The following is a 26,999-nucleotide window of genomic DNA, read 5'->3' on the forward strand; positions in this document are numbered from 1 at the left end:
GACCATTTTTATATTCCTTATTATTATCAGTTTTAAGATGTTAAAAATATTCTAAGATAATTCTCTTGCTAGAAGAATAATGAAATTTTAAACTAAATGCGGTGATGGGGAGTAATATTCCTACCTTTAGATTTCTGCTTTGATTTATGATTCTTGAAATTCAACATCATATACCCATCTTCATTCTCCATCTCTTCAAATGTTTAATGTGTTATTATCCAGAAAATAGTACAAAGAAAATGGAAACTAATCTCAACCTTGGATAGGTCTCTTAGGCACAAAGTACCAAAAGAAAACTAAAGGGAAGGCCAAAAATAGTCAAAATTTATTCAGACACAGATGTCTAAAACCACACAGGATGTGTTGGTAAATGAAAATGGATATAAGCTTGTTAATATCTGGCTACAATTCTGTGAATTTCAAGGTAAAAGTAGCTCATGTGTTCTACTGTTTTCAACAAATGGACTTTGTTCCTGCCAGTTGTGTACGGTGTATTAGAAACATAATAGAGAACAAGATAGACCTACTTCTTTTCTTCATGTCTTTTATAATAAAGTAAGAGAAAAAATAAAATAAAACAAAAAATCTCTAAATAAACAAAACAAATGTCTAGGTAACTGAAAATTCAAATTAAAAAAGTTAAAATAGCCATTTTGCTATTTGGGACATAGATTAAAAAGTAGTAAATTTAATTTAACTGTCACGTAAAAGCATCATTAGGTAGATTTTTCTTATTATAAATCAAAGTATTGAGATTTAAGAAGGCTAAAAGCTTCTGCCCAGAGCCATACATTTAGTCTGTGGGCTTTAGGGTCTGACTAATTTTTGACTAGCAGGGTCCAAATAACAATGGTTAGATGGGACAAAATAGGAAAATAGAAGATCAGCAAGTCTCAAGTCAGTGACAATAGGAATCACTTGGAAAGAATTTAACTTTTTAAACTTTTTTGTTTGTTTGTTTGTTTTTCAGAAAATGCCTGACAGATTTTCCTTCAGTAGGTGTGGCCGTTTATTTTCTGTCAACTTGGCTGAGTCACAGAGAGTCCAGATACTTGATCAAACATCACTCTGCTTATTTTTGTGAGGGTGTTTTTAGACGGGATTCATATTTAAATCAGCGACCTTTGAGTAAGACAGATTTGCCTCCTCTGTAACGTGATGGGACCTTATTGAGTCAGTTGGAGCCTTGAATAGAACAAAAAGACTTATCTTCCCTGAGTGAGAAAGAATTCTCCAGCAATGGCCTTCAGACTTTATCTGCGACACCGGCTCCTTCTGATTCTACAGACAGCGGACTTTGCACTTGAATTGAGCCTTCCTAGGTACCCAATCTGTCCATGCCCACTTGCAGAATTTTGACTTACCAGCTTCCATAATCACATTCCTTATTTTATATATATTTTACTTAACACACACACACTCACACACACACGCTAATGGTTCTGTTTCTGCTACATGGCCACTCAATAGCAATCCATTCATTAAACACCAGAGTATCCAGGGAAAGAGGCTGTTTCCCACGGCACGTGTTGTGTTCACCTGATTATTGAGGCTCCTCCTCAACACTGGACGTCACTTGTGAGTATTTACGTGGGAATGCATATTTACACACTCCATGTCCATTCTGCGTGATTTCTATATGTACCTCTTAGCTTCTCGTTAGTTTTTCTATTTTGTTCTTTTTGAGTTTCTGACAAGCTATCTTACCTATTAGTTTCTGATGAGACAATTTAGATGTATTTCTCTGAGTGCTTATCCCTCCTGTCAGGTGCACAACCAGACATATCGTCCAAACTTCTGTTCAGTGGGAACACTTACCTTCATTTCTGTCTTTCACAGTCTTCTCCTGAATGGGACTGTAGTGTGGCATCTATTCCAGCTGCTGTATTTTACGTATCCACTGATAAACCTATTTTTTTCAACTACTTCAGTGTAAGATCGTACAGAACCCTCTTTTCCATCCCCAACCTGGGCCATAGGCGTGGTTGAGGTGGAGATGGCAAAGGAATGCGAACATGTGCCATTGGAGTCTGAGCCATCTGCTCATGCAGTTTACTGTGCTTCTTTTGGAATTGTTCAGGCCTTGCCTCCAAAATGCCCCAATTATGTTTGTGATAAAATGCTTCTGTGCATTTCTAAATCTAGGGTTCATTGGGTCAAAGTGGTCAAGTTGGATCAAGTTCACGGTGGTGAACATATATCTTATAAAAATATGTAGTATGTTTACTGCTCACTTTTCACCAGGAACAGTTAGCATGATAGCATCAATGTAAATGAATCTATTGTGTGCAACCAGTTCTGAGGTATAACATGTTGGGAGCTTTATCAAGATGATTTAGTTCCCTCTGGGCCATCTTATAACAGAGATCAGGAGAGCTGACACACACCTGGGCAAGGCAACAAAGAAATACTTGTTATTTCTGTTTGTAAATACAAGCCAGAAACCATCACAGGTTCTCAGCTTTTTCCCAGTATATAGTCATTCAAGAAAATGGCTGAAGTTTCCTCCGGTTTAGGTGTTGGGGAATAAATCTCATAATTACACCTGTGGCCACGTTACAATGTCCTTCACCAAGAGACCCAGCCTACCTCCTCCCCAGTTGAGTGGTTCCTGGTCTGGGAAGAGCTTTGCCTACTAACTACATTGAAGTCTGGGGATTGGGTGAGACACAATAAATCTCCTCTCTGAAAATATGGGCTGTTTCTGGCCAACATACATGGAATTTTCCTTAGCATATCAAGGAACTCCTTAGTGAAATATCCTTTCTTTTTTCTTTTCTTTTCTTCTCTTTTTTCATTTCCCAAAACTTCAAAATCAGCTAATCATTGTCACAGATTTCTGTGGATGAAAACTCTGATTACTAATCATTCCCTTTGGCTTATTGTGGCAACTGCAACCCCTTGACCTCTAGAATCAAATTATTGCCATTGATATCAGAAAGCCTGATTCCGCTGTAGCATCTGCCAATACATCTGTAGTCAACAGAGAACAGTTGCCACAGCAGGTTGTCACCAGGTTCCTTCACAAAAGCATTCTCCTTCCCCCCATCCTCCCAAAAAATCAGTTCACAAAACTGACCTTGAAGAGAGGAAATCAAAGTCTAGAGGAGGCTGTAGAAAGGAGAGAGAAGGTGGTCAACGACTGGCCAGCCTCCTCACTATATAAAAGGTGGCAACCTTAAAACTGTTCCCCCACCCCCATCCAGGGCTCCAGACTCCTCAGTTCTACCCAAGAGCCATCAAGTAGCTTCAGGAACTTCTCTTTCCTTTACCTTCTATGTCTGGGCTAATTCTCTCAGTATGGGTCTAACAGATTTGGTGGGATCGAATGCTGAAATATTTTAGAGTATCAAAACTTGAAGATGTATAAAATTTGTATCTGAATGCTTTTCCCAAACTATAGATTTATTCAGTGTTTTCTATATAATTAGTAATTAAGTTCTGTCAGTTTAACCCTCTGCATATTTCCCTAGTAAATTCATTACTTCCCATTTTAAAGGACACCATCTTGGCTCAACCTCCGTATAGGCTGATGTTATTCCTTCATGGCATTTAGTCTCCTTTTGCCCTCTCCCCTTGGCCCATGAACAAAAAAAGAGTATCTTTAAGGGTTGAGATACTCAATAAATGTGATGCTCCACAAATCCAAAATAGACATAGAAAATGTGCGTCTTTTACAAAATTCATATCCTTATGTATGAATTAGTTAATAAAAGGAAGTCTTCGTTCTCTCCAGAAACGTTACAACTTCACACTTCTGAAATTTGGAATTTCTCACACTCATACCAGATTATCATTTTAATCTTAAGTGGGCATTTCCTTTTTTTTTTTTTTTTTTTGAGACAGGGTCTGTTCTGTTACCCAGTCCAGATATAGAGGTGTGATCATAACTCACTGTAACCTTAAACTCCTGAGTTCAAGTGATTATAGACACATTGTTAATCTGATAGGCTGTTGCATTGTTTCACTTTAGATTTCTTGGATTTTCATTGTGTTTAGACAACTTTGGATACACTGACTGTACATGCCTTGTCATGGGTTAACTATTTGTGCCTTTGTTCATTTTCTGTTACTAACATATTTATGACTATTCCTCCATATATATTCATTCATGTATTGATTCATTCTATAAGACTGTTTGAATATATGTTATGCTATGGCCACAGTGCTAACCACTGAGAATACATCATCGAGTAAAACAGATAAACAACTCTGAGTTCATGGCTTCATGGAGCTTTCATTGCAGTGGCAGAGACAGAGACACATGTTACCCACTGCCCAGGAATTCGTATATGTTTTAAATGTGGGTTACTTTTATTGTCTGATGAAGCTCACTTAGTGGTGCTGTAGTGTAACCATCGTCCAGTTAGAGCTTTCATCTACATCCAAAACAGACCTTTCTAAGAACCAACTAAACTTTATTCCTAGTTTATCAGCAGGTACTAGGAAATATCTTAAACAGCCATAGACATGAGCCGAGGAGAGGTGCCAGTGAAACAGCTGGATAGTATCATTATTATCATTTCTGAAGCTCTCTGGTTGGCATAGGGGTCTTCAGCTTGCCTTTTCACTGAGAATCTGCCTGTGCTGATTCTGGATATACCAATCTCATCTTATAATGAATTGCTGCTGGGAGTGCCTGAACTTATATTTGGTGAGTCTTACAGGTTTCTTTTTCTTTTCTTTTTCTTTTTTTTTTTCTTGAGATGGAGTCTTGCTCTTTATATTTGGTGAGTCTTACAGGTTTCTTTTTCTTTTCTTTTCTTTTTCTTTTTTTCTTTTCTTTTCTTTCTTTTTTTTTTTCTTCTTGAGATGGAGTCTTGCTCTGTCACCCAGGCTGGAGTGCCATGGTGGGATCCTGGCTCACTGCAACCTCTGCCTCCCAGGTTCAAGTGATTCTCTGCCTCAGCCTCCTGAGTAGCTGGGACTACATGTACCCGCTACCACGCCCGGCTATTCTTTGTATTTTTAGTAGAGATGGGGTTTCACCATGTTGGCCAGGCTGGCCTTGAACTCCTGATCTCAAGTGATCCGTGCGCCTTGGCTTCCCAGAGTGCTGGGATTACAGGCATGAGCCACCACGCCAGGCTGGGTTTCATTTTATTAATGGCAGTTCAGAACATATGGAGGCCTGATGACTCACATCCGAGTAATCTATTTCTGCAAGGTCCAGGAGCATTCCAGGAGCTATTTCACAAAAGCTCTGTAAATGCTTAGCTATAATTGACCTGGTATTGCTCTAGGACTCAAAGGATCAGTAGAAATTATGTTTCACCTGTTACGACTTGGCCATAAATTCCACACATTTTTTTCTCACCATTGATACCTTTGGTATTACAGTGTGCCATAGGTTACATGGCTTCAGTGGTAGAGATGCTTCCGCTGCAGCCAGATTTACTGAGGAGTCCATGTTTTCTCTCTGGGCCATGATGGGAGCCTTGCAGCCTTTTGTGTCCCCTAATATATATGTCAGAACTCTATTTCCAGATATGAACACTGGCCCTTCAGTATCCAATGAGGCCTACCAGACATTGTGTCCTCTACTTTTTTAAAGAGATGCCCCGGCGTGCACCAAACCCATGTAAACATAAAGGTTTCACTGATGCACTTTGGGAGGCCGAGGCAGGCAGATCACGAGGGCAGGAGATCCAGACCATCCTGGCTAACACTGTGAAACCTCATTTCTACCAAAAATATAAAAATTTTGACGGGCGCCTGTAATCCCAGCTACTCAGGAGGCTAAGGCAGGAGGATGGCGTGAACCCGGAGGGCAGAGCTTGAAGTGAGCCGAGATCGCGCCACTGCACTCCAGCCTGGGCGACAGAGCGAGACTCCGTCTTAAAAAACAATTTTTTTTCTCTCTGATGTGATGCAGTGGCCATTCAATCTTTGTTGTATTCACAACTCACTGAAGTGTATGCATCTTACCAGAGTTTCCAATGAGCTTGCTCCTTCTTTCTCATCTAGTTCAATTTGTACAATGTTATTAGCATAGTGAACAAGAGTTAAATTTTGTAGGCTGTCCAAGCAGTCCAGGTCTCTTCGCTATATTATGATAAAGAGTGGGAGAGTTAACAGACCTGGGGTAAGAATGCAAGTGTTTACTCATGTCAGCCCTAAATAAATACTGAACATTTTTGGTACTCATTTGTTAAAAGAGATAAAAAATAATTCTTTTGCCAAATTAGTGGCCATATTTTCTGTACCTGAGGGTGGGGTAATTTGCTTTAACAAGTATACCACATTTAAATCAGCAGCTACACTTGGAATTATTGTTTGGTTGAGCTTGCAATAATCAATTGTCATCATCCAGAATCCATATAGTTTTTGTCAGAGCTGCACTGGTGAATAAAATAGAGATAAATGGATACCAGCATCCTTGCATCTTTGAGGTATTTATGGGTGGCAATAACCTTTGTCATTCACTCTATCATGCAAAATTATTTTGGGTTTACTATCGTGTCCAGTGGAGGGGAGGAGAGCAGTTTCAGGAGCCTTGATCTCACTACAGTACATACCAAGCTGGCCAAGGAATCAGTGTGAACTTTGTACCAATTCTTAAGTATGTGATGTCCGATTATGTATTCAAAGACCAAAGAATGTCTACTGGGTGAGTCCTTGGGCCTGCTGTGAACCAGACATAAACAAGTACTCTATTACTGGGACTCCATAAGCTTCTACTCTGACAGGAGGGTCATGATCCTTTCCTGGGAATCAATGTCAACTTACACCCGCATTCTGCAACCCTAGAAATGTATGTCCTGGATTTTTTCCCAGTTATTCAAATAAATGGGCATGAATCCTGTTGTGAACTGATGCTCCCATCCAAACACATATGCTGAAGACCTAACCCCCAGTGGGACTATATTTTAAGAGAGTGTCTTTAGGAGGAACCTAAGGTTAAATAAGTTCATAAGGGTAAGGCCTTAATCTCATAAGACTGGTATGCATATAAAAAGAGGGAAAGATACCGTCTCTGCACATACACAGAGAAAATGTCATGTGAGGATACAGTGAGAAGGCAGTAGCCAGCTCCAGGAAGAGAGACCTTATTGAACATTAAGCTGGCTAGCACCTTGATCTTAGGTTTTGAGCCTCCAGAATAATGAAAAATAAATTTCTGTTGTTTAAGCCACCCAGCCTATGTTATTTCATTATGGCAGCTTGAGAATACTAATATAAGTCGCACTGGGTATGGACTGGAGAAATATTTACCATTTACTCTAGTCTTGGTGTTGAAGAAGGCTTCCTTTTAAGGATGAATTCTCCCATTATTGGGTCCTCTGTCAGAAAACTGGCTTGGGCCAAACTAGATTGGGGTAATAGTTTATACCTTTTGAGTACATGGTTGCCCTTAGCCCACTAGTAATCCACCCTTGATTTCTTTCCTATCGTACATGTCCAGCAAAATCAGTGGTATACAACTGACTGTTAAATTTTCAAAGGTTCTCAAACCAATTGTTAATTGTAAAAATTGTTATCTAAACTTCAACTTAATAATATTAAATTAATAAAATAATATTAAAGCAAAGGTATTCATTGGTGCAAAAGTAACTTTTGCACCAACTGTAAGGTGCATGAATGTGCTTTGGTCAAGTAGGCTGAGGCAGACATCCAGGCCATAGTGACTTAGCGAGTTTGGAGTGCAGGCATATAACTCCACTTGCTATATAACCTATTTGTATAAGATCATACTTGGCTCAAATCCACTATTGTTTGGAAAGGGTATAACTGCCCTGCTGATGCTGTACAGGTGCTTGTGGGCTTGCCTTGGCTCAGCATGGCATGGCATGGCATGGCATGACATGGCTCACACTGGTACCCAGAAAGAGAGTAGCACAACTGACCCTTGTAAGGGAGAGCCAGTCACCTTGAAGACAGGCAGAGGGGAACCAGGAACGAGCTTGTGCCCAGAAGGGAAGAGTTAAGCTGCTGATCCTGACAGAGCTGGCCTTGCAGGCCAGGGCGTGCTGCGGCAAGTGCCGCGGTGGCAGGAGTCACAGAGCCAGAGCAGATCGCAGAGATAAAGGCAGACAGTGTGAGAGCGTCGCTGATGGTAAATAAAACTACATTTCACCTGTCTAGGGCCCCCAAGTGTTCTTTCAGCTATCGTCCATCCACTCACTTCCCTCAGACCTCAGCAGGGGCTGGAACCTAACCCGGGTCATGACATTTGGAGTAGTTGTGGCCTTAATGCCAATCTAATAAAATAAATACTTAGAACTCATCAATTCGTGATGGTTTTTAGAACATTTTGCTATTATCCATGCATGAAATTATTAACATCTGTTACACTTATATAGTGAAAATAATATGTAATGCTGTATTACTGCATATTTATTTCCAACTCTGTGTGTTCAGTGATGTCACCTGGGTACCTTGAAATCAGCAATGTTGAGAATAATTACATCACGAAATCAGCTGGTGTTACAAACCAGAGCTTGTTGTATGTGAGTTTTTTTCTGTTCCACCAGTTGTTAAAGGACAGCACAGAAGTGGAAGCACCCTTTTTGGCTCTCTGTATTACTTCTGCGAACATTGAGCTCTATCTGACACTGCTATAGCTGTATATGTCAGTAATCCCGGCTGTTATTGCAATCCAACCCTCATTACCATAATTGGCCCCAACTTGTTTCAGAGTGGTGCTCTGACACTTGGCATTTCCTACGTTAAACCCTGTGCCAATACTCACTCTGAATTCAGTCCTGTGGGAACATCTCCTACTGTGATCTTTGGCATGCGGAGAAGAGCTATGCCAAGCTTCTCAGCGATGTTTATGTAGGACTTAAGTTCTTCCACCAGTGCTTTCCTTATTGCTTTGGGAAATAAGGTGCCCATTATACCATCCCATAGAACATAGTCAATTGGTGGATTTCCTGTCCTTATTTCTAGTTTACCCTCTATAGCATGCTCACTCCTCTAAGCATTTTTATCTTTTCTTCAGCTATCTGCCATGGGAATTCTGGAATGTTACTCTACTTAGTATGAGCCATTGCTTTCTCCAGTCTTCTGGGAGTTATTTCAGCAGTGTGTCAGCACTGTTCACAGCATTTTTCCAAGTTATTAAATTCTATATTGCAACTGAATGCCCCAATGCTGATAAAATCTCCCTTATCTAGTTTTATGTTTCTGTCATGATCTAGCACCCTCAGAATCCAATCCCACTGTGTACACGCCAAGCTGTTGTTATTATATATTGGTTAAGTCCAAATTCATTCTGAGTATAGCCTTTTTCTCTCCCTTATAAGCTTAGCACATAATCTTAGTTATTAGCCTTATAACCAATAACTTCTTAGAAAGGAAAGTAAGGGAGGGTTATAAGGAGGGTGTGAAGGACTCAATATTTTCTTTAAGTAAGGAAAAAGGTATGACCTCAACAAGGGAGAATATGTAACTTTGTTAGGATTAGAGAGTCCAACATTTAGAAGCTTCTAGATTTTTAAAATTTTTGAGAAAAAAATTGTGAAAAATCACTATATAAAAGATGGAAAGTATTTTAAATACTTAAATACTTTCATAAATGATAAATGATGAAAGTATTAAAATACTTAGAAAATACTTAAAATACTTAAATAATGTAGAAAATGGGTTTTTTCTATATTATTTTGCAACCCATTTTACTTATTTATATACACATTTTTATGTGTATGTTTCTCTCTCTACACATATATTTACATATATATATAATATCTTAAAAGTCATCGTAAGGAAACAAATAAATCCATAAAAATGGGAAAAATATTTAAATAGGTCATTGAAAAAAGGTATATGAGTTACCAATACGCACATGAATAAATGCTCAATGTATCATCAGAGATGTACAAATTAAAATCACATGTAGATTCTACTACACACCTACTAGAATGGTTAAATTGAAAAACATTGGGCATATCTAATGTGGTTATTGATGTGCAGCAAATAGAACCATCCAATATTAATGTTGGGAATGGCACAACTTTTTGGAAAAATATACATTTATAAAATAAAACATACATTTTCTATCTAACCTAGCAGTTTCACCTCCAGGTATTTCTTCAAAAGATTAAAAAACATGTGTCAATAGAAAAACTTTTGCATAAATGTTTATTTTGACCTTACTTATGATATCCAAGAAGTGGAAAAAGCTCAAGGTAGTAATGGATACATTTTATTATAAAATGGATAAAAAATATTTTATGTTGATACAATGAAATATTTCTCAGTAATAAAAAGAAATGAACTGCTGATCTATGCAACATGGATAAAACTCAAAAACATGCTCAGTGAAAGACATCAGACTTACAAGAATTACCGACTGTGTCATTCTGTTTACAGGAATTTCTAAAACCAGCAAAGCTCATGTTTATTGATAGTAAGTTGACTGCTGCCTGGTTTCAGGGGTGAGGATGAACCACAAAGCAATGGCAGGGAACGTTGTGCTGTGTTGAAAATGTTTTCTATCTTAACTGTTATATCTTTACTGTTTTCCTTTTTGGAACAAAACTAAATTTCACTCAACCATAATTGAGTAATCTCTATATTTTTCTAAGCATTTCTAATAGTTCTTTGGATACAATCTTTTGTTAACAACAAAGGTGGAATATATTCATTTCCTCATGAATTTTCTGTCTTTTTTTCTGTCCAAAAATGAGAAGAGCAATTTTGTTATCTGTCCTTTCCTTCTGCCCAGAAATGATTAAACCTGTATTTCTTATTCTCTTCATATTTTCTTTCTTTTAATTCCTTTGTACTACGGTTTCTTCTCTATTCTCATTTGCTTTTCCTCTTAAAGTTTCTCTCTCAGAACAAATGCAGTGTTAATCCCGAAGCCACTTGTGGGACACTGGCTTCTTCTCCTCAGTTTCCACCCTAATATATTTGTTGAGGGGTAATTCAAAATCACTGGGAAACTGATTAGAGCAGATTTGAAAATAAAACTGTGGCTTGGTAACTTAGCAAAAGCATAATGGCAATGGCGTCATCTTGTATGCTGATGATAACATTCTGGGCCCTTAGTTACTTTCGTTTTCTGTTTTCCCTCTGTGTGTGTTTGTGTGTGTGTGCTCACACCCATAAGTGTGACTGTGCACACATTTGTCTTTGAGAGAGACATAATAGTTTTTGTTTTTCTTTCAGTAGCCAAAGTTTAAACCATTGCTTTTTCTTTGATTCTATCGCTTTTAAGGTGATCTTTCTTAACACAGGATAATAAAGCAATAATATCCTAAAGAATGCTGTTTAATTAATTAGTATCAGCCTCTCCTACAGCTCTGGAAGGATACCAGTTCTGTACCACTCCTGGATGAATCAGCCACTTGAGCAATTTTGTGTTCTGTAGTTCAGATGAGAATCCCCGTTGAGAACGTAAGAAAATATGTGTTTATTCTTCAGCTTTAAATTTTTATTTCACAACTTCCTTCCTCCTTGGCAAGCTTTTTTTTTTTTTTTTTTTTTTTTTTTGGAGAAGAAAATTGTAATAAAACAGTATGACTAATAGATAGTCCCTTGGTCACTTCCAGTTTGCAAAATGCTATTTAGACTTTGAGTTACTCTTCAAAAGTGGTATACCTCTAGTTTGGAGCTGTGTTGTAAAGACAAGAGCAACATTTTCATATTAAAGTTAAATAAAGTTATAACTTTGAAGAGAGGTTCTGGAAGACATGACAGAAAGCTGCTAGCAGAAAATCAAAATACTGATTAAAAGAAGCAAGGTAAGAACATTTCTGTTTGTTTAGATTGACCGTTATTTATTGAAATTGTGATGCATAACGTTAAAGCCTTTGAGAAAAGAAATATATTTTGTGGTTTCTTTTGTGAAGCTGGAAAATTCCTTGTTATAACAACAAGATTGAGATTTGTATGTGACTGTTTTGTCCTAATAAATTCAGACTTACTTCACATTATTTGAATTACAATGGAGAAGGTTTAACCATGACTTAAAACTGCTCAAGATTTAGTTTCACTTTTACTAAGTATTTTATAAAACAAATACTTAAGAAGATGTTAGCTATGATCCAGATACGCATACAGTTCTCAGAATGCATACATAATATGAAAAATTTAGCTAATATTTCTAATATTTTTAAAGATTGCTTTATTGGATGGTGTAAAGATACTCTGGGCTTTAGGAGTACTTAACGGAAAGAATATATCCCTTTCCTACTCTTACTAAGGAATTGCTAGTATCCTGATATCCATGGAGACGTCTTTACCAACCCTAAGAAGGATAAGAGAGAAAATATTCTAAAAATTACACTATGAAACAACGTGGTAGCGCTGGATTTATTAAATAGCAAGTTCAGAATATGTAAGATCCAAACTACATCGCTGGGATTTCAACAGGGTTTATTTATGTCAAAATATGTGAAAGAGAAGAGGCTGAAACTAAATGCATTCAATACAACAATCTATGATTTAGGGATTTAGGGACTGTGATGAGCTTTAAGCATTTCTCATTTAACTAAATGTCAACCTACCAGTGCATGCTACCGTCAAAAAAACAATCGCTGTGGTACAATAGAATGCATACTTTATCCTTCCTCCCTTATTTTAACCAGTTTTATAATTCTACCTAAAGTTAGATAAAAGAAGTTTAGGGGGAATGAGATCAATATTTGATGGTAGCATACAATATCATCTTAATCAAAAGTTTTAAGAATGTCTTCCAGCCACTAGTAAAACCAGTGTTATTTTTGGTTGTATAAATTTATACATTTGTATATAAATACATTATATAATACAATAATATATATCATATTACATATGAATATATTTTAAAAGTTACTGAATAATATATTCAGTATAAGATTATATATATTATATATACATATATATCTGAAATTATGAACATCGTTTTAATAGCAGTAATTTAGGGCAGTGTGATATAATTCAGTTAGTTTTTATATACATTTTAATAAATATTTTATTTGCTCCGCTTATCAATATTTTTTGGTTTTTTTCTATAGCTATCAGCTAAGAAAAATAATATTCTGTTTGATTTTAAATGCACTGGTCACTCTGCATCTTTCTTATCTTTCCTTAGAGAGCAGAATCAAACACAAAATGGTTGAGTCAGTGAAACTTTTCTATGGGGAAAACAATTGCAGTCCTTAGCTGTTTAGATTACAAATTTGAATATATTATAAATTTAGATTATAAATTTGATTATAAATTTTAGTTACACTGTTAATTAAATCCATTGTTCTCGAACTGTCTGGGGAAGTGTTCTTTTATGCATAGCCTCATCAAACGTTAAGAAGGCTCAGCAACTTTGAAATTCAGTTTCAATATCAGCTTCATCGTGGGAGATCACAATTTTTTAACTTTTTGAAAGGCAGCTATGCTAACCACATTCTACCAATGCCACTATTGTTTTTTTTGATAACTCATGTAAATAATTACAGCCTCCTAAGTAAGTATTGAGAATTCAGTAACAATGAAAAGGTTCTGGGAAATAAAAAGTGAAAACAACTTACAGTGAGTGTAAAAAGCTAGATTTCAGGGCTCAGGAAATAGATTAAGTAGAGAATGAACACATAGTAGATTTAAATTTGTACCTATATATTCAGAAGTGCAATAAATGTTGAATTTATTAGTTATTTAAATAAAATTAAATGTTACTTCAAGTCTCTATCCCACTGAATGGACAGGACGGGTCACTTACTTTCTGTCATTTGGTGGTATTGAGAGTGAGAGATTTCTTCCAAGGTTATATGAAGTTTCCCAGGTTTTATAAGACATCGAGGTGTTATAATGGTCTCCATTCATCAGTCTCCACTGATTACGTCTGAGAAGACCACGTTCCAATATAAATTATCTCTTCGTGTCTAGTTCTACTATTTTGTGCTGCACTCATAACAAAAGCCACACTGGTTTGTTTTGTTTTGTTTTGTTTTGTTTTGTTTGCCACATTTAAAGTACAACCATCTTTTTTGAAGCTGGGGACATCTGTACATAAGATCTACCATCTCTGTATACACCACCAAGTCCTTATACTCTAATACCTTGCCAACTTTGCAATTGAAAGGCCTCCTATTTTCCCCGCATCTGCAAATTGTCATTTCTCATATTGTCAGGATGTGCATTGCCCTTCTACTTACCTGTTAGCTCGGAGTTATTTCCTCTGTTTTAAATCCCTTCGCAATTCTCAGAAACATTACTTCAATAAGCTAGATTTATTTAAATTGAAAAGGCCGTTGATTTAAGTAGCTTAGGGTTTTCTTTTCAATAGTCATTATGAAAGAAAGAATATCAAAATGGTCTGACTACCTCCTTCAAATAACGGATATGAAACTGACTCAAAAAATACTTCTACTTGCTGCAAATGTAAATAAACTTTACACTCTTAACACACACAAAATTATTAAAATATTTAAAAATAGTACAACTATAACACAAGAAAAAAATAATAGCAAAAGTTACCTTTTATTTACTTCCTGTTGTAACTATACTTTCTAAAAACACAACACACATATGCTCTTTAATTTAAAAAAAAAATAGAAGTGATACTAGTTAATGGATGAAGAGATATAGGATCAAATGAGGGTAAGAAAATACAGTTACATGGCACAAAGGTTTGATCAAGATTTTGAAATCATGATATCTCTATCTTTTTACATTATGCCAATTCACGGGGAGAAAAACAGAATGACATACTGACATATTTACTTGATTCATGGCATGGAAAAGGGAGAAAGAACTTCCTGTCTTTTTGATACCTGAGGTTTAAAGAAAATTAATAAATAATTCACGATATTAATAAGGTTATATATGAAAGATAAGAAACCTCATCAGAAAGAGCTTGGACTGACGTTCTGAACTGAGGCATGTACAATCTCAAAAAGGATGACCGTCATCCTGACATGACTATACAGTCATATATATATACACACACACACACATACACACATATAAATTATATAAATTTATATGTATATATAATATATGCAATCATATATATAAATCATATATATACACATATATACACACATCTAAATTACTGCTATTAAAATGATGTTCATAAATTCAGATATATATGTATGTATAATATACATATGCTGTAATCCCAGCACTTTGGGAGGCTGAGGCAGGCGGATCACGAGGGCAGGAGATCGAGACCATCCTGGCTAACACAGTGAAACCCCGTCTCTACCAAAAATATAAAAAATTTGGTGGGCGCCTGTAATCCCAGCTACTCGGGAGGCTGAGGCAGGAGAATGACGTAAACCCGGGGGGCGGAGCTTGCAGTCAGCCGAGATCGCGCCCCTGCACTCCAGCCTGGGCGACAGAGCGAGACTCCATCTCAAGAAAAAAAAAAAGAGATAACAACTTACATTACAAAGAAAAGAACAGCAACAAAGGACAAAAACACTTTTACTCCACCCTCACACATTTTTAATTTAGTTGTCCCAATTTACATATTTTTTTGCCTACCTCTTAAATGGTTTCTGTAGCTGTCATTGTTTTTGATAGATTTGTCTTCTGGTCTTCATACTAGAGATGTGAGAAGATTGTGTACCACGATTACAGTATTAGAGTATTCTGGGTTTGTCCATACATTTAATTTTATCAACTGTTTTCTATTCATGTGTTTTTTTACCTTTAGGCTGAAGAACTCCCTTTAACATTTCTTAATAGACATGTCTGGTGGTGGTGAATTGTCTCAGTATTTTGTTTGTCTGGGAAACACTGTCTCTTCTTCATATTTGAAGGTTAGCTTTGCAGGATACAGTATTCTTAGATGGCAGAGGTTTTTGTTTTGTTTTGTTTTCTGTTTGTTTGTTTTTTAGCACTTAAAAAATGTCATCTCTGTTCCTCCTGGCCTGTGTGGTTTCCACTGAGACCTCTATTGTCAGATAAATTGGAGCTCCTTTAAATGTTATTTGCTTGTCTTCTGTTGCTGATTTTAGGATCCTCTCTTTTTCCTTGACCTTTGAGAGTTTGATTATTCTATGCCTAGAGATAGTCTTGTTAGAGTCGGAATCTGTTTGGTGTTTTCTGACCTTTATCTACCTGAATCTTTATCTCTTTCTCAAGCTTCGTAATGCTTTCTGCTATTATTTCTTTGAATAGGCTTTATACCCTTTGCTCTAGCTTAACTCTCTCTTGAACACCAACAATTCTTAGATGTGGTCTTTTGCATAATTTTCTATAACATGTAGGCATTCTTCATTCATTTTTATTCATTTTTATTCTTTTTTTCTCCTTTCCTTTTGTATTTTCGAAAGCCCATCTTCATGCTCACTGATTATTTCTTCTTCTTGATCCATTCTCTTTTGAGAGCCTCTAGTAAAATTTTCAGTTCAGCAAATGTATGTTTCAGTTCCAATATCACTTTTTGATCTTCAAAAATTATTTCAATCCCTTTGTTAAATTTCTCTGATAAATCTCTGAATTGTTTTTTGTGTTATTTTAGAGACCAGTGAGTTTTCTTAAAATTACTATTTTCAATGCTTGGTACAAGTGCTCTCATATTGCCGTTTCATTAAGGTCTGTCTCTGGTTCCATTTGGGGATATCACAGTTCCCTGTTTGCTCTTGCTTCTTATGGATATTCATCTATGTCTTTGTGTTGAATGATTCCATATGGCTTGTTGTGGTTTATATTGAGTATGTTTGCTTAAATATTCTTTGTAATTTGCCTGTTGATTTTTTTGGAGAGGGGCTAGGTTTCTGCCTCCTTGTTAAGACTACATGGTGCCTTAACCCAGGTTTGCCTTGGTTCTAGTAAACAATTAGAGTGCCACCCATACCAAATGGGGGAGCTTCCAAAAGGGATAACCCAGTAGTGTGGGAAAACTGACTAGGAGTTCCAGCCCAAGGGACCTATGCAACGAATCTCCTATAGCATGATGCTGCTCCACGGTCACTATAAGTTGGCATCTCCTTTGGCCAAGTAACAGAGCAGAGTTTCTGGTACTGGGGATGGTAGTCCTGCCTCCCCACTTTGTCTCTGCCTGTCCTCGTTCAGGCACCCCTGATGCTTCCCAAAGGTTGTTTTTTTTTTTTTGAGACAGAGAGTCTCGCTCTGTCGCCCAGGCTGGAGTGCAGTGGCGCGATCTCGGCTTACTGCAAGCTCCGCCTCCCGGGTTTACGCCATTCTCCTGCCTCAGCCTCTCAAGTAGCTGGAATTACAGGCGCCGGCCACCTCGCCAGGCTAGTTTTTCGTATTTTTTAGTAGAGACGGCGTTTCACCGTGTTAGCCAGGATGGTCTCGATCTCCTGACCTCCTGATCCACCCATCTCAGCCTCCCAAAGTGCTGGGATTATAGGCTTGAGCCACCGCGCCCGGCCTGCTTCCCAAATGTTAAGGCAGGGGCAAGTTTCCTGCCGGGGAATTCAAGCTGGTGGGGAAGCTGGTTATCCATCTTGATCTCACTTTTTCCAGTATAGAAATGATGTTTCCATGCCCTTGGGTACCAGGAAGATTGCCGGGAGAGGCCTCATGGATGTGGAACTCTAATTCTATTATCGGTATGGAGTTTTTTGTTGATTTTTCACTTTTCTGTGGCTGCAGGAATTGTCTCCTCACATTTGAGTTCTGGGGCATTGCTGGTGATTATCACAGCACTAATGTTTTGTTGTTGTTTTCTGTGGGGGACATTAAAGCCAACTTACTTTTATGCCATCATTTTGGAGCCAGAAGTCTAAATGTCTTTATTTTTATTTTTCAGGTATGATGACCAAACATAAAAAGTGTTTTATAGTTGGTGCTGCTTTAATAATAATAACTAATATTTTTACTGTATGTGTAGGTAAGTTACATCCTTTATTTTATTTTTCATGACTTTCTATGTATGATCCTATTTCTTTCTGTCTCAGTCATGATCTTTTCTCAGTATCTCATTATCTTCCCATTATACATGATAACATTTATTTGGTACAAATGAATAAATTTTATTAATTACATGACCTATGTAAGGCATCAGAGATACCAAAATTATTGTAGTAAAATTATTCACCCTGATAATCTCACTTCTATTCAACACTTTCTTGCCTATGTTAATCACTATGTTGACTTCTATTGTTATAGGTTAGTTTCGTCTATTAAAAAATTTTATACAAATACAATCAAATGTAAATACATATAAAATACAATATGCAATTTGCATGTATCATAAATACAATCATGAATTTGTATGTATCTTTGTATCTTTTTCCTTTTATTCAACATTATGCTCGTGTGATTTTTCAATAATAGGTAGCAGAAGTTCATTAACTCACTATTATAGAAAAAGGTTGAATTTTTTTTATGAAAAGACCCAGATGTAAATATTTTATGCTTTTTTGGCCTTACGGTCTCTGCTGCAACTACTTAATTCTTCATAGAAACACAGCCATAGAAAATGCATAGACATTGACCATGACTGTGTATCAATAAAATTGAACATGGAAATGTAAATATTATAAAATTGTATATGTCACAAAATAGTGTTCCTTTTTAATTATTTTGATTACTTTCTTTCTTTTTAAAATGTAAAAGTTATTTTTACCTGGTGGTTGTACAAAAACAGAAGGTGAACTGAGTTGGCCTCAGGCTGTATTAGCAGATGTTTCGTGTAGTGCATTCACTGCTATGTATCACTTTTGATGAACATTTGGATTGTGTTACATTTTGACTATTGCAAACTGGGTGGTTTTGAACAACTGTATAATTTTATATTTTTTGTCTTTTAATGAATACTGGAAATAACTTGAGGTATACTTATAAGAAGAATTATTAAGCACAAAATATGCATAGATTAACTTAAGTGTATTTTACCAAAAATAGTAGATAATCTCAGCAGAAGTTGCCAGTTGCTCCATGCCATGTCAATGCTTTATTGTTGGTTTTATCAGTTTTTACCATTCCAATGAGTGCATGTTGTTACTCGATTTTGGCTTTAATTGACGTCTTTCTGATGATCAGTACGGTTCAGTACCTTCATAACTGCTGTTTATTTAGGTGTAATATTTTGTGACTGGAATGTTTCAGTACTTTCCCTATATTGTAGTGAGTTAGCTGTCTTTTTCTGCTTGGTTCATAAGAGTTGTTCAATATTCTAGATGAGACTCTGTAGTTTATAGGTATTGCAAATATCTTCTTTAACTATGAAGCTGAAGTTTACCCTCTGTATCATGTCTTTCAATCAACAGAGCTTCTGAATTTTAAAGTAGTGTAGTTATGTTTTTCCCTATTGTCACTACATTTTTCATCCTATGAAATTCACTTTACTTCAAAGACATAAAAATATTTTTGCAAGGTTTCTATTTTCCGTTCACTTTCCAAAACATAATCCTCTTGAAATTTATTTTTATAAATATTAGAAGATAGATATTAGGATGCATTATTTCCCATTTAGTTAAACTTTCAACCTGAAACAACTTATTAAAAAGACTATACTTTCCCTATTTAACTGCAATTGGTCTTTGTCATCAATCAGCTGTGTAGGTGAAGGTCATTTTTGCTAAAATTTTATTATATTAACTTACTCTATTTTATCTATCTTTGTGTCTATATCATTCTGTGTTAACACTGTCAGTTTATAATAAGTCTTGATGTTTGGTTGTTTAAATGTTTGAAAGTTTTATTTTTATTCTTCAAGTTTACCTGGAGCATTTTAGATCCTTTAAACTCCCATATAAATTATCTATAATTTTGATTGAGATTGCATTAAACTATAGTTAATTTTCATGGAGCCATTATCTTAATATTGAGCCATACATTAAAAATATTAATTTGGTGTTCTATAATTTCTGCCAGCAATTTTTATAGCTTTCATAATAGATTTCACACACATCTTTTAATTTATTTTTTAAAGACTCGATGCTCTATAATGCAATTGTAAGTAACATAGAAGTATTTTCATTAACCTTATTTTCCTATTTAGTCTGTTGCTGGCCTATAAAAATTATCTCTATATATTTAATATATACCTATATAAGCCTCATATAGCAAATTTGCTATAGTTAACTATTCATTTTCATAAATTTTCTTCAGTTTCTTTTGTGGGTTCTATGTAAAAATTTACATTATCTGAAAATAATAATTGTTTTACCTATTCTGTTGGAAACCTTATGCCTTTTTTATTCATTGTATTCTCTTATTTTACTGGTTATAACTTCAAGTACAAGGTTGAGTGTAAGTAGTGACAGCTTACATGTTTGTCTCATTCTTAAATCAATAAAGAGGTTTTTAATATTTCCCAATTAAGTAGTAGCATTTGTAGATATTCTTAATCAGATTAAAGGTGTTGTATTTACTTCCCTTTAATTTAATTTAAAATGTCAAATGCTTTATCTTGATCTATTGAGATACTTTCTTTTCTCTGCTAATATGTAGAACTACACAGAATTTGTAATATTAAGATAATCTTCAATTTCTGTGATAGATTCAACTTGATCATAACCTATTAACCTTTTAACATTCTTCAATTAAACTGAATAGTATTTTGTTTAAGATGTATGTACATACATCTTATGTCTTCATAAGAGATCGACCTATAATTTCTCTTTCTTTCAATACTATTGTCAGGTATTGATGTCATTGTGATGGCTTCTAAAATTTGATTGGAAAGTATTCCCTCCTATCCTATTTTCTGAAAGAGTGTGTATAACGTTGCTGTTATGCCTTTCCTAAATGATTAGAAGTATTTCTAACTGAAGCCATCTGGACAGGGAGATTTCTTTTTGTGCGATTTTTTAAAATTAAAGATGCAATTTTTAACTAGATATAGTATTATTTAGAAATATTGCTTTTATCTTGTCAGTTGTGTTAAATTGTGTTCTTCTAGAAATTTCTCTACTTTTTCATTCTTTGTGTTGCTAATTTGTGTTTTTATCTCTCACTTTTACATTTTTTAAAATCAGTTTTCATAGTGGTCAATCTTGTTTTAGAGTATTCAATAAAAGTCATCTTATGACTTTAAACTTTTCTTCTATTTGGCATTAATTTTTTATTCAATTGATTTCTGTTCTTTTTGTTTTTTAAATTGTGTCTTTCTACTTTGGTTTTAATTTATCACTATTATTAACTTTGTAAGGTAAGATAATTACCTTTTCAAAAAGTCTTTCATCATTTCTAAAACATAATCTGAAGCCAATGAATTTTCCTGTAAGCTTTAAGGGAGTTGCTGTGTCCCACAAGTTTAGTTGAATCCCAGAAGTTTGGATGCTACTGTGTTTTGAGATCATTGAAGATACACAGGATTTTGATGTAGAAGATTATGGTCACAGCCAAATTTGTATATCTAACATATAACAGGTTGAAAAAATTTCATGTCTTGTCATGTTAGGTCAAATGACAGTAGTTTAGGATTTATTAGGACATTTATATTCCTTTCAACTTCAACTTCAGTGATATATCTTCCTGAAGGCACCAGAATTATTCTACATGTAAAGGTCATCCTTACCATTTCTGGGTAAATGAAATATAATGAAATCATAGCATGATCTAAGGGTAACGCAAACACTAATTTATATTAGTATATGAGAGAGATATATACACATATGTGTATATGTATATATATACCCTTATATGTACACATACCTATATACATATATATACACACGGTGTATGTATATAAAATTTTATCTTCTATAGACTCTTGGCACCAGATGACTATAGGTGATAATTTAATTATTTTGCCACTGTGCTCCACTGCCATCAGCATTCTATTTATAACTGGTAGTTGGATCGATGCCTTTAAAGTGAATTATGTTTAAAAAGTAACACCATATCTCATCCTCAAGGTTCTGTTTCCTTAGAATTATGTTTGGTACCAAAAACTGATTCAGTCTGGGTGTGTTCCAAAATACAAACACATATTATGAGGATAAGGCTTTACTATAGAAATTAGGGATAATGTGAATGTGGGAACATCTAGAAGTGATGCATGGCTGAAGGCTGGGGCTGTGCTACAAGCTGGATGAGAAATGGTCACTAAGAATATTGGCATAATACACTAACACATTTGGAGGAACGTCTAAGAAGCTAAGATATCTAGCTGCCAAGACTGCAACAGGGCAACACATGGAAAGACCTATGAAGTTCCTATGCTCATGGTCTCCAGGAATTATACCTTCTGCTTTACTTTCACCTTCCAAATCCCCTGTGAGTTCCATTCATTGGATAACCCAGGGCTATACAGTGATGGTGATTCTTAGCTGACAACGAGCGGTCCAACTTATTTTGTATTTTGCTTTATTATTTTTGTTGCTTCTTTGTAGATTAACTCATGTATTTAGATTCATTGGTGACTAATACAAATTATTACTTGGATTACTCTTAGTTAATGCTTGGACTTCCTTTTATTTCATTTACCCAGAAATGGTGAGGGTAAGTTACACAAGTAGAATAATTCTGGTGGCTCCTGGAAGACCTGTATATCACTGAAGTTGAAGTTGAAAGAAATATAAATGCCCTGATAAATCTTAAACTACTGTCATTTGACCTGACATGACAAAGATATAAATTTTTTTCCAACCTAACATATAATAGATATACAAATTTCGTAGTGACCATAATCTTTTACATCAAAAACCTGTGTGCAGTGATCTCAAAACATATTTTCAGTAGCTTATTATTCTATATGGCCCGTAAGATATGTATTTGTCTCTTTTCCAGTTAAACTAACTCAAGATTCTCAGAGTTTTTGCCCATATGGTTGGATTGGTTTCCAAAACAAATGCTATTATTTTTCTAAAGAAGAAGGAGACTGGAATTCAAGTAAATACAACTGTTCCACTCAACATGCTGACCTAACTATAATTGACAACACAGAAGAAATGGTAAGTAATTTAATATACATTCTTTGTGAATTTTCTTGAGTCAGAACATTAGAAATATTCAAATACCATCATAGTCTTGAAGTCTTTTCACTCATGCCTATCTATGCAGAATATTGAAGGTGTTCAGAATATGCCATGTGACACAAAGGTGAAATACCTAGTGATGCTTTGTTTGAAGAATGTAAGACTAACATCAAGTAGTAGACTTAATATCTATCTTTATATTTTAAAGAGTGTACACAGAAGAGCTTCATAATGTTTGAAAACGTTTTAAGAGCCAGTACTCCCCCAAGAAAGGAGAATTGTCAGAGAAAGGAGGGGATTCTCCATTCTACCTCCTGAGAGAAACTTTCCTCTGACTTCTCCATTTTGTTTTGCTGCCTGTCTCTGAGGTCCCATGGCAGCTCCCATTAGAACACTCTCTACCAGTAATGCAATAGAGAGGAAAATCAAAATTTCTGCCTAGACCAGAGTATAAGTTTTCAGTGAGCAGATACCATGTCTTCTCTGAAATTTTATCCTTAGCATTATTGTGCAAAGCAGGTACAAATGAAAAGTCTAACGGATCCTTGTTGAATAAATTTTGATTTACATGACAAAATCTCTATGAGTAAAGAGGCTCTCCAAGAACTTTAACAAGGGATTGAAAAATTGCACCTCTGCATTCGTGAAATTTGTTCTTTCCCCTAGTCATTTATATTGTAAACATACATGTTTACTTACCTTTGTTTGGTCTCTTTAAGAATGAAAAGAAAATATAAGAGGTAATATGACTTGATTAAAAATATTTTTTGCAAATAATTTGCTATTGAGAAGTGTTTCAATGAAAAGCAGAATAGCACAACAGTCGACATTGTTAAAAGACAATTGTGGTGAACCCTCTGTGGTGAAGAAAGTTTATTTATGCAATCTGCCTGAAGATTGGTTCAAATTTAAATGCATGTGAATCAGGCAGAGCCAATTTATAGGTCAGTGAAAGGAAACAAAACTATTTTGCAAGAAACAAAAGGTAATAAAATGTTGAAAGCTAGATGAATTAGGAGTAGATATTGCAAATCAAGAATTAAGGTGCAAGCTTAACATCATAGGAAGGGCTTCTGTGGTCAATAATGTCGCTGCTGAATTTTGCAGGAGTATTGAGAAATACTCTGACTGTTCCTTACAGTTCCTCTTGGTGGAAAGAAAGCTAAACTAGCAGTGAGATGGAAAAATAATGAGTGTTAATAAAATGAAAGATGAAGAAATGTAAAGACAATCAATATTAAAGTAAATATATCCACTGTAGGAATATTGTCTGCAAAGATTGACTAAATAAATAGTGAGGATCATGGAATGTGAAGACCAGAAGTATATACAAATAATTAGTTTTGAACTTAAGAGAAATCTTCAAATCTATCAAGGAAGAATGCTTGTGCTGTCTGGATGAAGAAAAAACACTGATCATAACATATCCTGATATATTTTGAAGATCATGGATGACCATATGTACTACATACACTGGCAAAATTTAAGTGACAAACAGAATGAAGTAAAGCTGTCTGTGGAGTGGAGAAGAAATTTGCATCAGAATTTTAATAGATGATTTAAAATAGTTTAATTTAAATGTGAACTTTAATTACAAAATAATATGAGATAAAGTTTGTCTTACAAAATATTTTTATATCTATTTCCACCTATTTAGAATTAACAAGGGGCTAAAACGGGGCAAATAATGTTAACATTTTTCATAGAGCGGGACTAGGAAACACATCTCCCAGTTCTCTGTCACCAAGACCAGTCAAGCTCTCGCCTGAAGCCTTTCCTGAAGTTCTTTCCTGAGTCTAGACTATGAATTACCCTCTTCTCCTTGGCCATCTGCATTTACACGTAATATTCTACTCTTGCCTTAGAGCACATCCTGTGTCAAAGTTTCCCTTAAAAACTCATATGTTTTTTTCTGTAAGTTCCAATTCCACATTGTATTTATCACACTCATAGCTTCTCCATATCTAGTAGAATATTTTCTAACATTATGTTTACGTTACTTTCCTGTAAATGAAGGCCTTTGAATGTAGGATGGCGTTTTTATTAATCTGTTTATTTGTAAAGCCAAAACTTAGCCCAATGAATTTTTTTTCTAGTTTACACAGTGCTGTGAAGATAGTGTATTAAAATGTCAAAAGTTACAGGTGTAACTTTTGTAAAGGTGGGGTAGATAGGATTTGACCATAGCGTTGTGATCTGGCCTAACTCCTTTATATTTATCTTAAATTGAAAAGTAGAGTGATGCAGTGTGAAGCTTATAGTATCCAAGCTGTTTAGTAGCAGAGTAGCCTCCAGGACTTTAATATAACTCTATGATTAAAGAAAAAGGTCGAGGGTTAAGCAAGGGCGAGGTAAGTTAAACAATGCATCGTCAGGAGAAATGTCAGGAAAAAAGCATTGTATTTATTTCTGAATTACGTATTTGGAAATTTAAATGTTTAGCAGAAAAATAAAATTTGACAATTAGGTTCTAAAGAAACTGGATATATGAGGATGTGTATGTGTGTGTATTTATATGCGTAGTTTGGGGAGATAAACTGAAGTAAAACATAACACTAAAATGAAGCTACTACTATTTACTGGGAAGTGGACAAATAGTATAATAAATATCTGGTAATTGGAAACGCCGTGCAAGAGCTCAATTTCAAACTTGGCTTTCTAGGAGCTTACAGTTTGAAAACTGTGAAGGAATAGATTTTCAAATTGAACATTTATCAATTTGGAATCATATCTAAAGAAAATGTGTCTAACATACTTGTTTCACAAAGAAAACTGAAGGTCATAGGAAAAATAAAGTACTTTCTAAAAACTCCATGGCTATTTTCTAGTGAAGCCAGGAGTTGAATAATTGTTGCCTTGCACTTCACAACCTACAGAACAAGAGGTACACAGTAGGTCGTCGTAAAAATTGGCGTGTATGGTTTTGAAATTAACTTTGTCTCTAAAGAATTTTCTTAGGCGATACAAATGCAGTTCTGATCACTGGATTGGTCTGAAGATGGCAAAAAATCGAACAGGACAATGGGTAGATGGAGCTATATTTACCAAATCGTGAGTTTATTTTTTTCCGGGATCACTTAAATTTAGATAGTGCAGCCTTCTCTAGGACTTATGCTTTAGCTAAAATTCTCCAGAGCCCAAGATTTTTGCACATGTTAGAAAGATGGAGGGGAGATTGAATATATATTGAGATTCATTCAAGGAGGCAACCATGAAGGTTGGAAATTAAGATATAAGGGAACAGATCTCCTAGTTGGCTATTTTGGAAATAAACACCTGAGATTGATACACACAACTCCCCCCACCCCAATTGAAACTTTCATCTGATAATAAACTATCTTGTCCAATTATATGACTCTTCTTTAAACTTTTTGTTGCCTATTTTCTGATGTCTTTTACAGTTCAATTTCAATTTGATGTTCATTTTAATCTGATTTTATTTGCAATTTCGCTATTATGCAATTTGTCATGGGCTTCATATCTTTAGCATTATAATTTGGAAAATGTGTGTACACATCCCAAATGGTGACTCTAAGTCACTTAGCCACTTAGTTTATGTTAGAGTTTCTCAATAGAAACACTACTGATATTTTGTACTGAATACTTCTCTGTCGTGGAAAGGGGGCACTTTTCTTTGTGCGTTGTAGGGCATTGGCAGCATCCCTGGATATACTGTCCACTCTGCTTGACTTCTGCCTCTGCTTGTGACAATAAAAAACATCTCCAAATATTGTCAAGTGTCCCTTGGTTTGGAACCAAAATCACCCCTAATTGAAAACCATCGGTTTGTGTGAACTGGTAGCTCCACTGATTACATGTAACCAACCTAATGCCAGTTTAACATGTACAAATTCTTGGAAAAGAAACTCTTTTGATCCAAATTAGTATAGGTATTTCAACACTAGCAAGAGAGAACTGTGTGACAGCATACCTTTCAGCACTTTAGATAAGTAGAATTTTTGTTTAAAGGTGTCGGTGGGCAAGGAAGAAATCACATGACTCCATAATGGTTAACCCCTTTGTTGCAGGTTTGGCATGAGAGGGAGTGAAGGATGTGCCTACCTCAGTGATGATGGTGCAGCAACAGCTAGATGTTACACAGAAAGGAAATGGATTTGCAGGAAAAAAATACACTAAGTTAATGTCTCTGATAATGTGAAGAACAGAAAATAACATTATTAAGTGTAAACCAAACAAAGCATTTTTTTAATTAAACAAAGGTGAAGTTTT

The 26,999-nt window shown here is 35.4% G+C and overlaps 2 protein-coding genes across 6 annotated transcripts in view; one reads left to right on the forward strand and one right to left on the reverse strand.

Moving 5' to 3' along the window:
- Nucleotides 1-14,337, reverse strand: part of KLRF2 (killer cell lectin like receptor F2) — a 26,051-nt gene extending 11,714 nt beyond the window's left edge. For 2 of the 3 annotated variants that reach the window (XM_003905964.5, XM_009180173.4), the window contains exon 1: nt 125-4,739. In XM_003905964.5, coding sequence (XP_003906013.1) covers nt 125-191 — 67 coding nt within the window. In that variant the 5' untranslated portion in view covers nt 192-4,739. Of the gene's footprint in view, nt 1-124; nt 4,740-14,078 lie in introns of those variants that run through there. The other variant, XM_009180174.4, reaches the window with a different exon arrangement.
- Nucleotides 10,274-26,999, forward strand: CLEC2B (C-type lectin domain family 2 member B). 3 transcript variants are annotated; one of them, XM_021922025.2, is made up of 6 exons: nt 10,274-11,690; nt 17,365-17,450; nt 17,651-17,731; nt 22,582-22,745; nt 25,717-25,820; nt 26,798-26,999. In XM_021922025.2, exons 2-6 carry the CDS (start codon nt 17,372-17,374, stop codon nt 26,904-26,906), a joined length of 537 nt encoding a protein of 178 aa, XP_021777717.2. In that variant the 5' UTR covers nt 10,274-11,690; nt 17,365-17,371; the 3' UTR covers nt 26,907-26,999. The 3 variants fall into 3 exon arrangements, with proteins under 3 accessions (XP_021777717.2, XP_031506119.1, XP_021777718.2); XM_031650259.1 differs by having other exon boundaries at nt 17,370-17,450; XM_021922026.2 differs by lacking the exon at nt 17,365-17,450.

Source organism: Papio anubis, chromosome 9, assembly GCF_008728515.1.
Source record: "Papio anubis isolate 15944 chromosome 9, Panubis1.0, whole genome shotgun sequence".
Classification (NCBI taxonomy): Eukaryota; Metazoa; Chordata; class Mammalia; order Primates; family Cercopithecidae; genus Papio; species Papio anubis.

Excerpts from the sequence above, each read along its gene's own strand:
- CLEC2B (XM_021922025.2), top strand. The coding sequence starts at position 17,372 with ATGATGTTTCCATGCCCTTGGGTACCAGGAAGATTGCCGGGAGAGGCC. Across the intron at positions 17,451-17,650 it reads GAACTCTAATTCTATTATCG|GTATGATGACCAAACATAAA; the intron begins GTATGGAGTTTT and ends TTTATTTTTCAG. Across the intron at positions 25,821-26,797 it reads GGAGCTATATTTACCAAATC|GTTTGGCATGAGAGGGAGTG; the intron begins GTGAGTTTATTT and ends CCTTTGTTGCAG.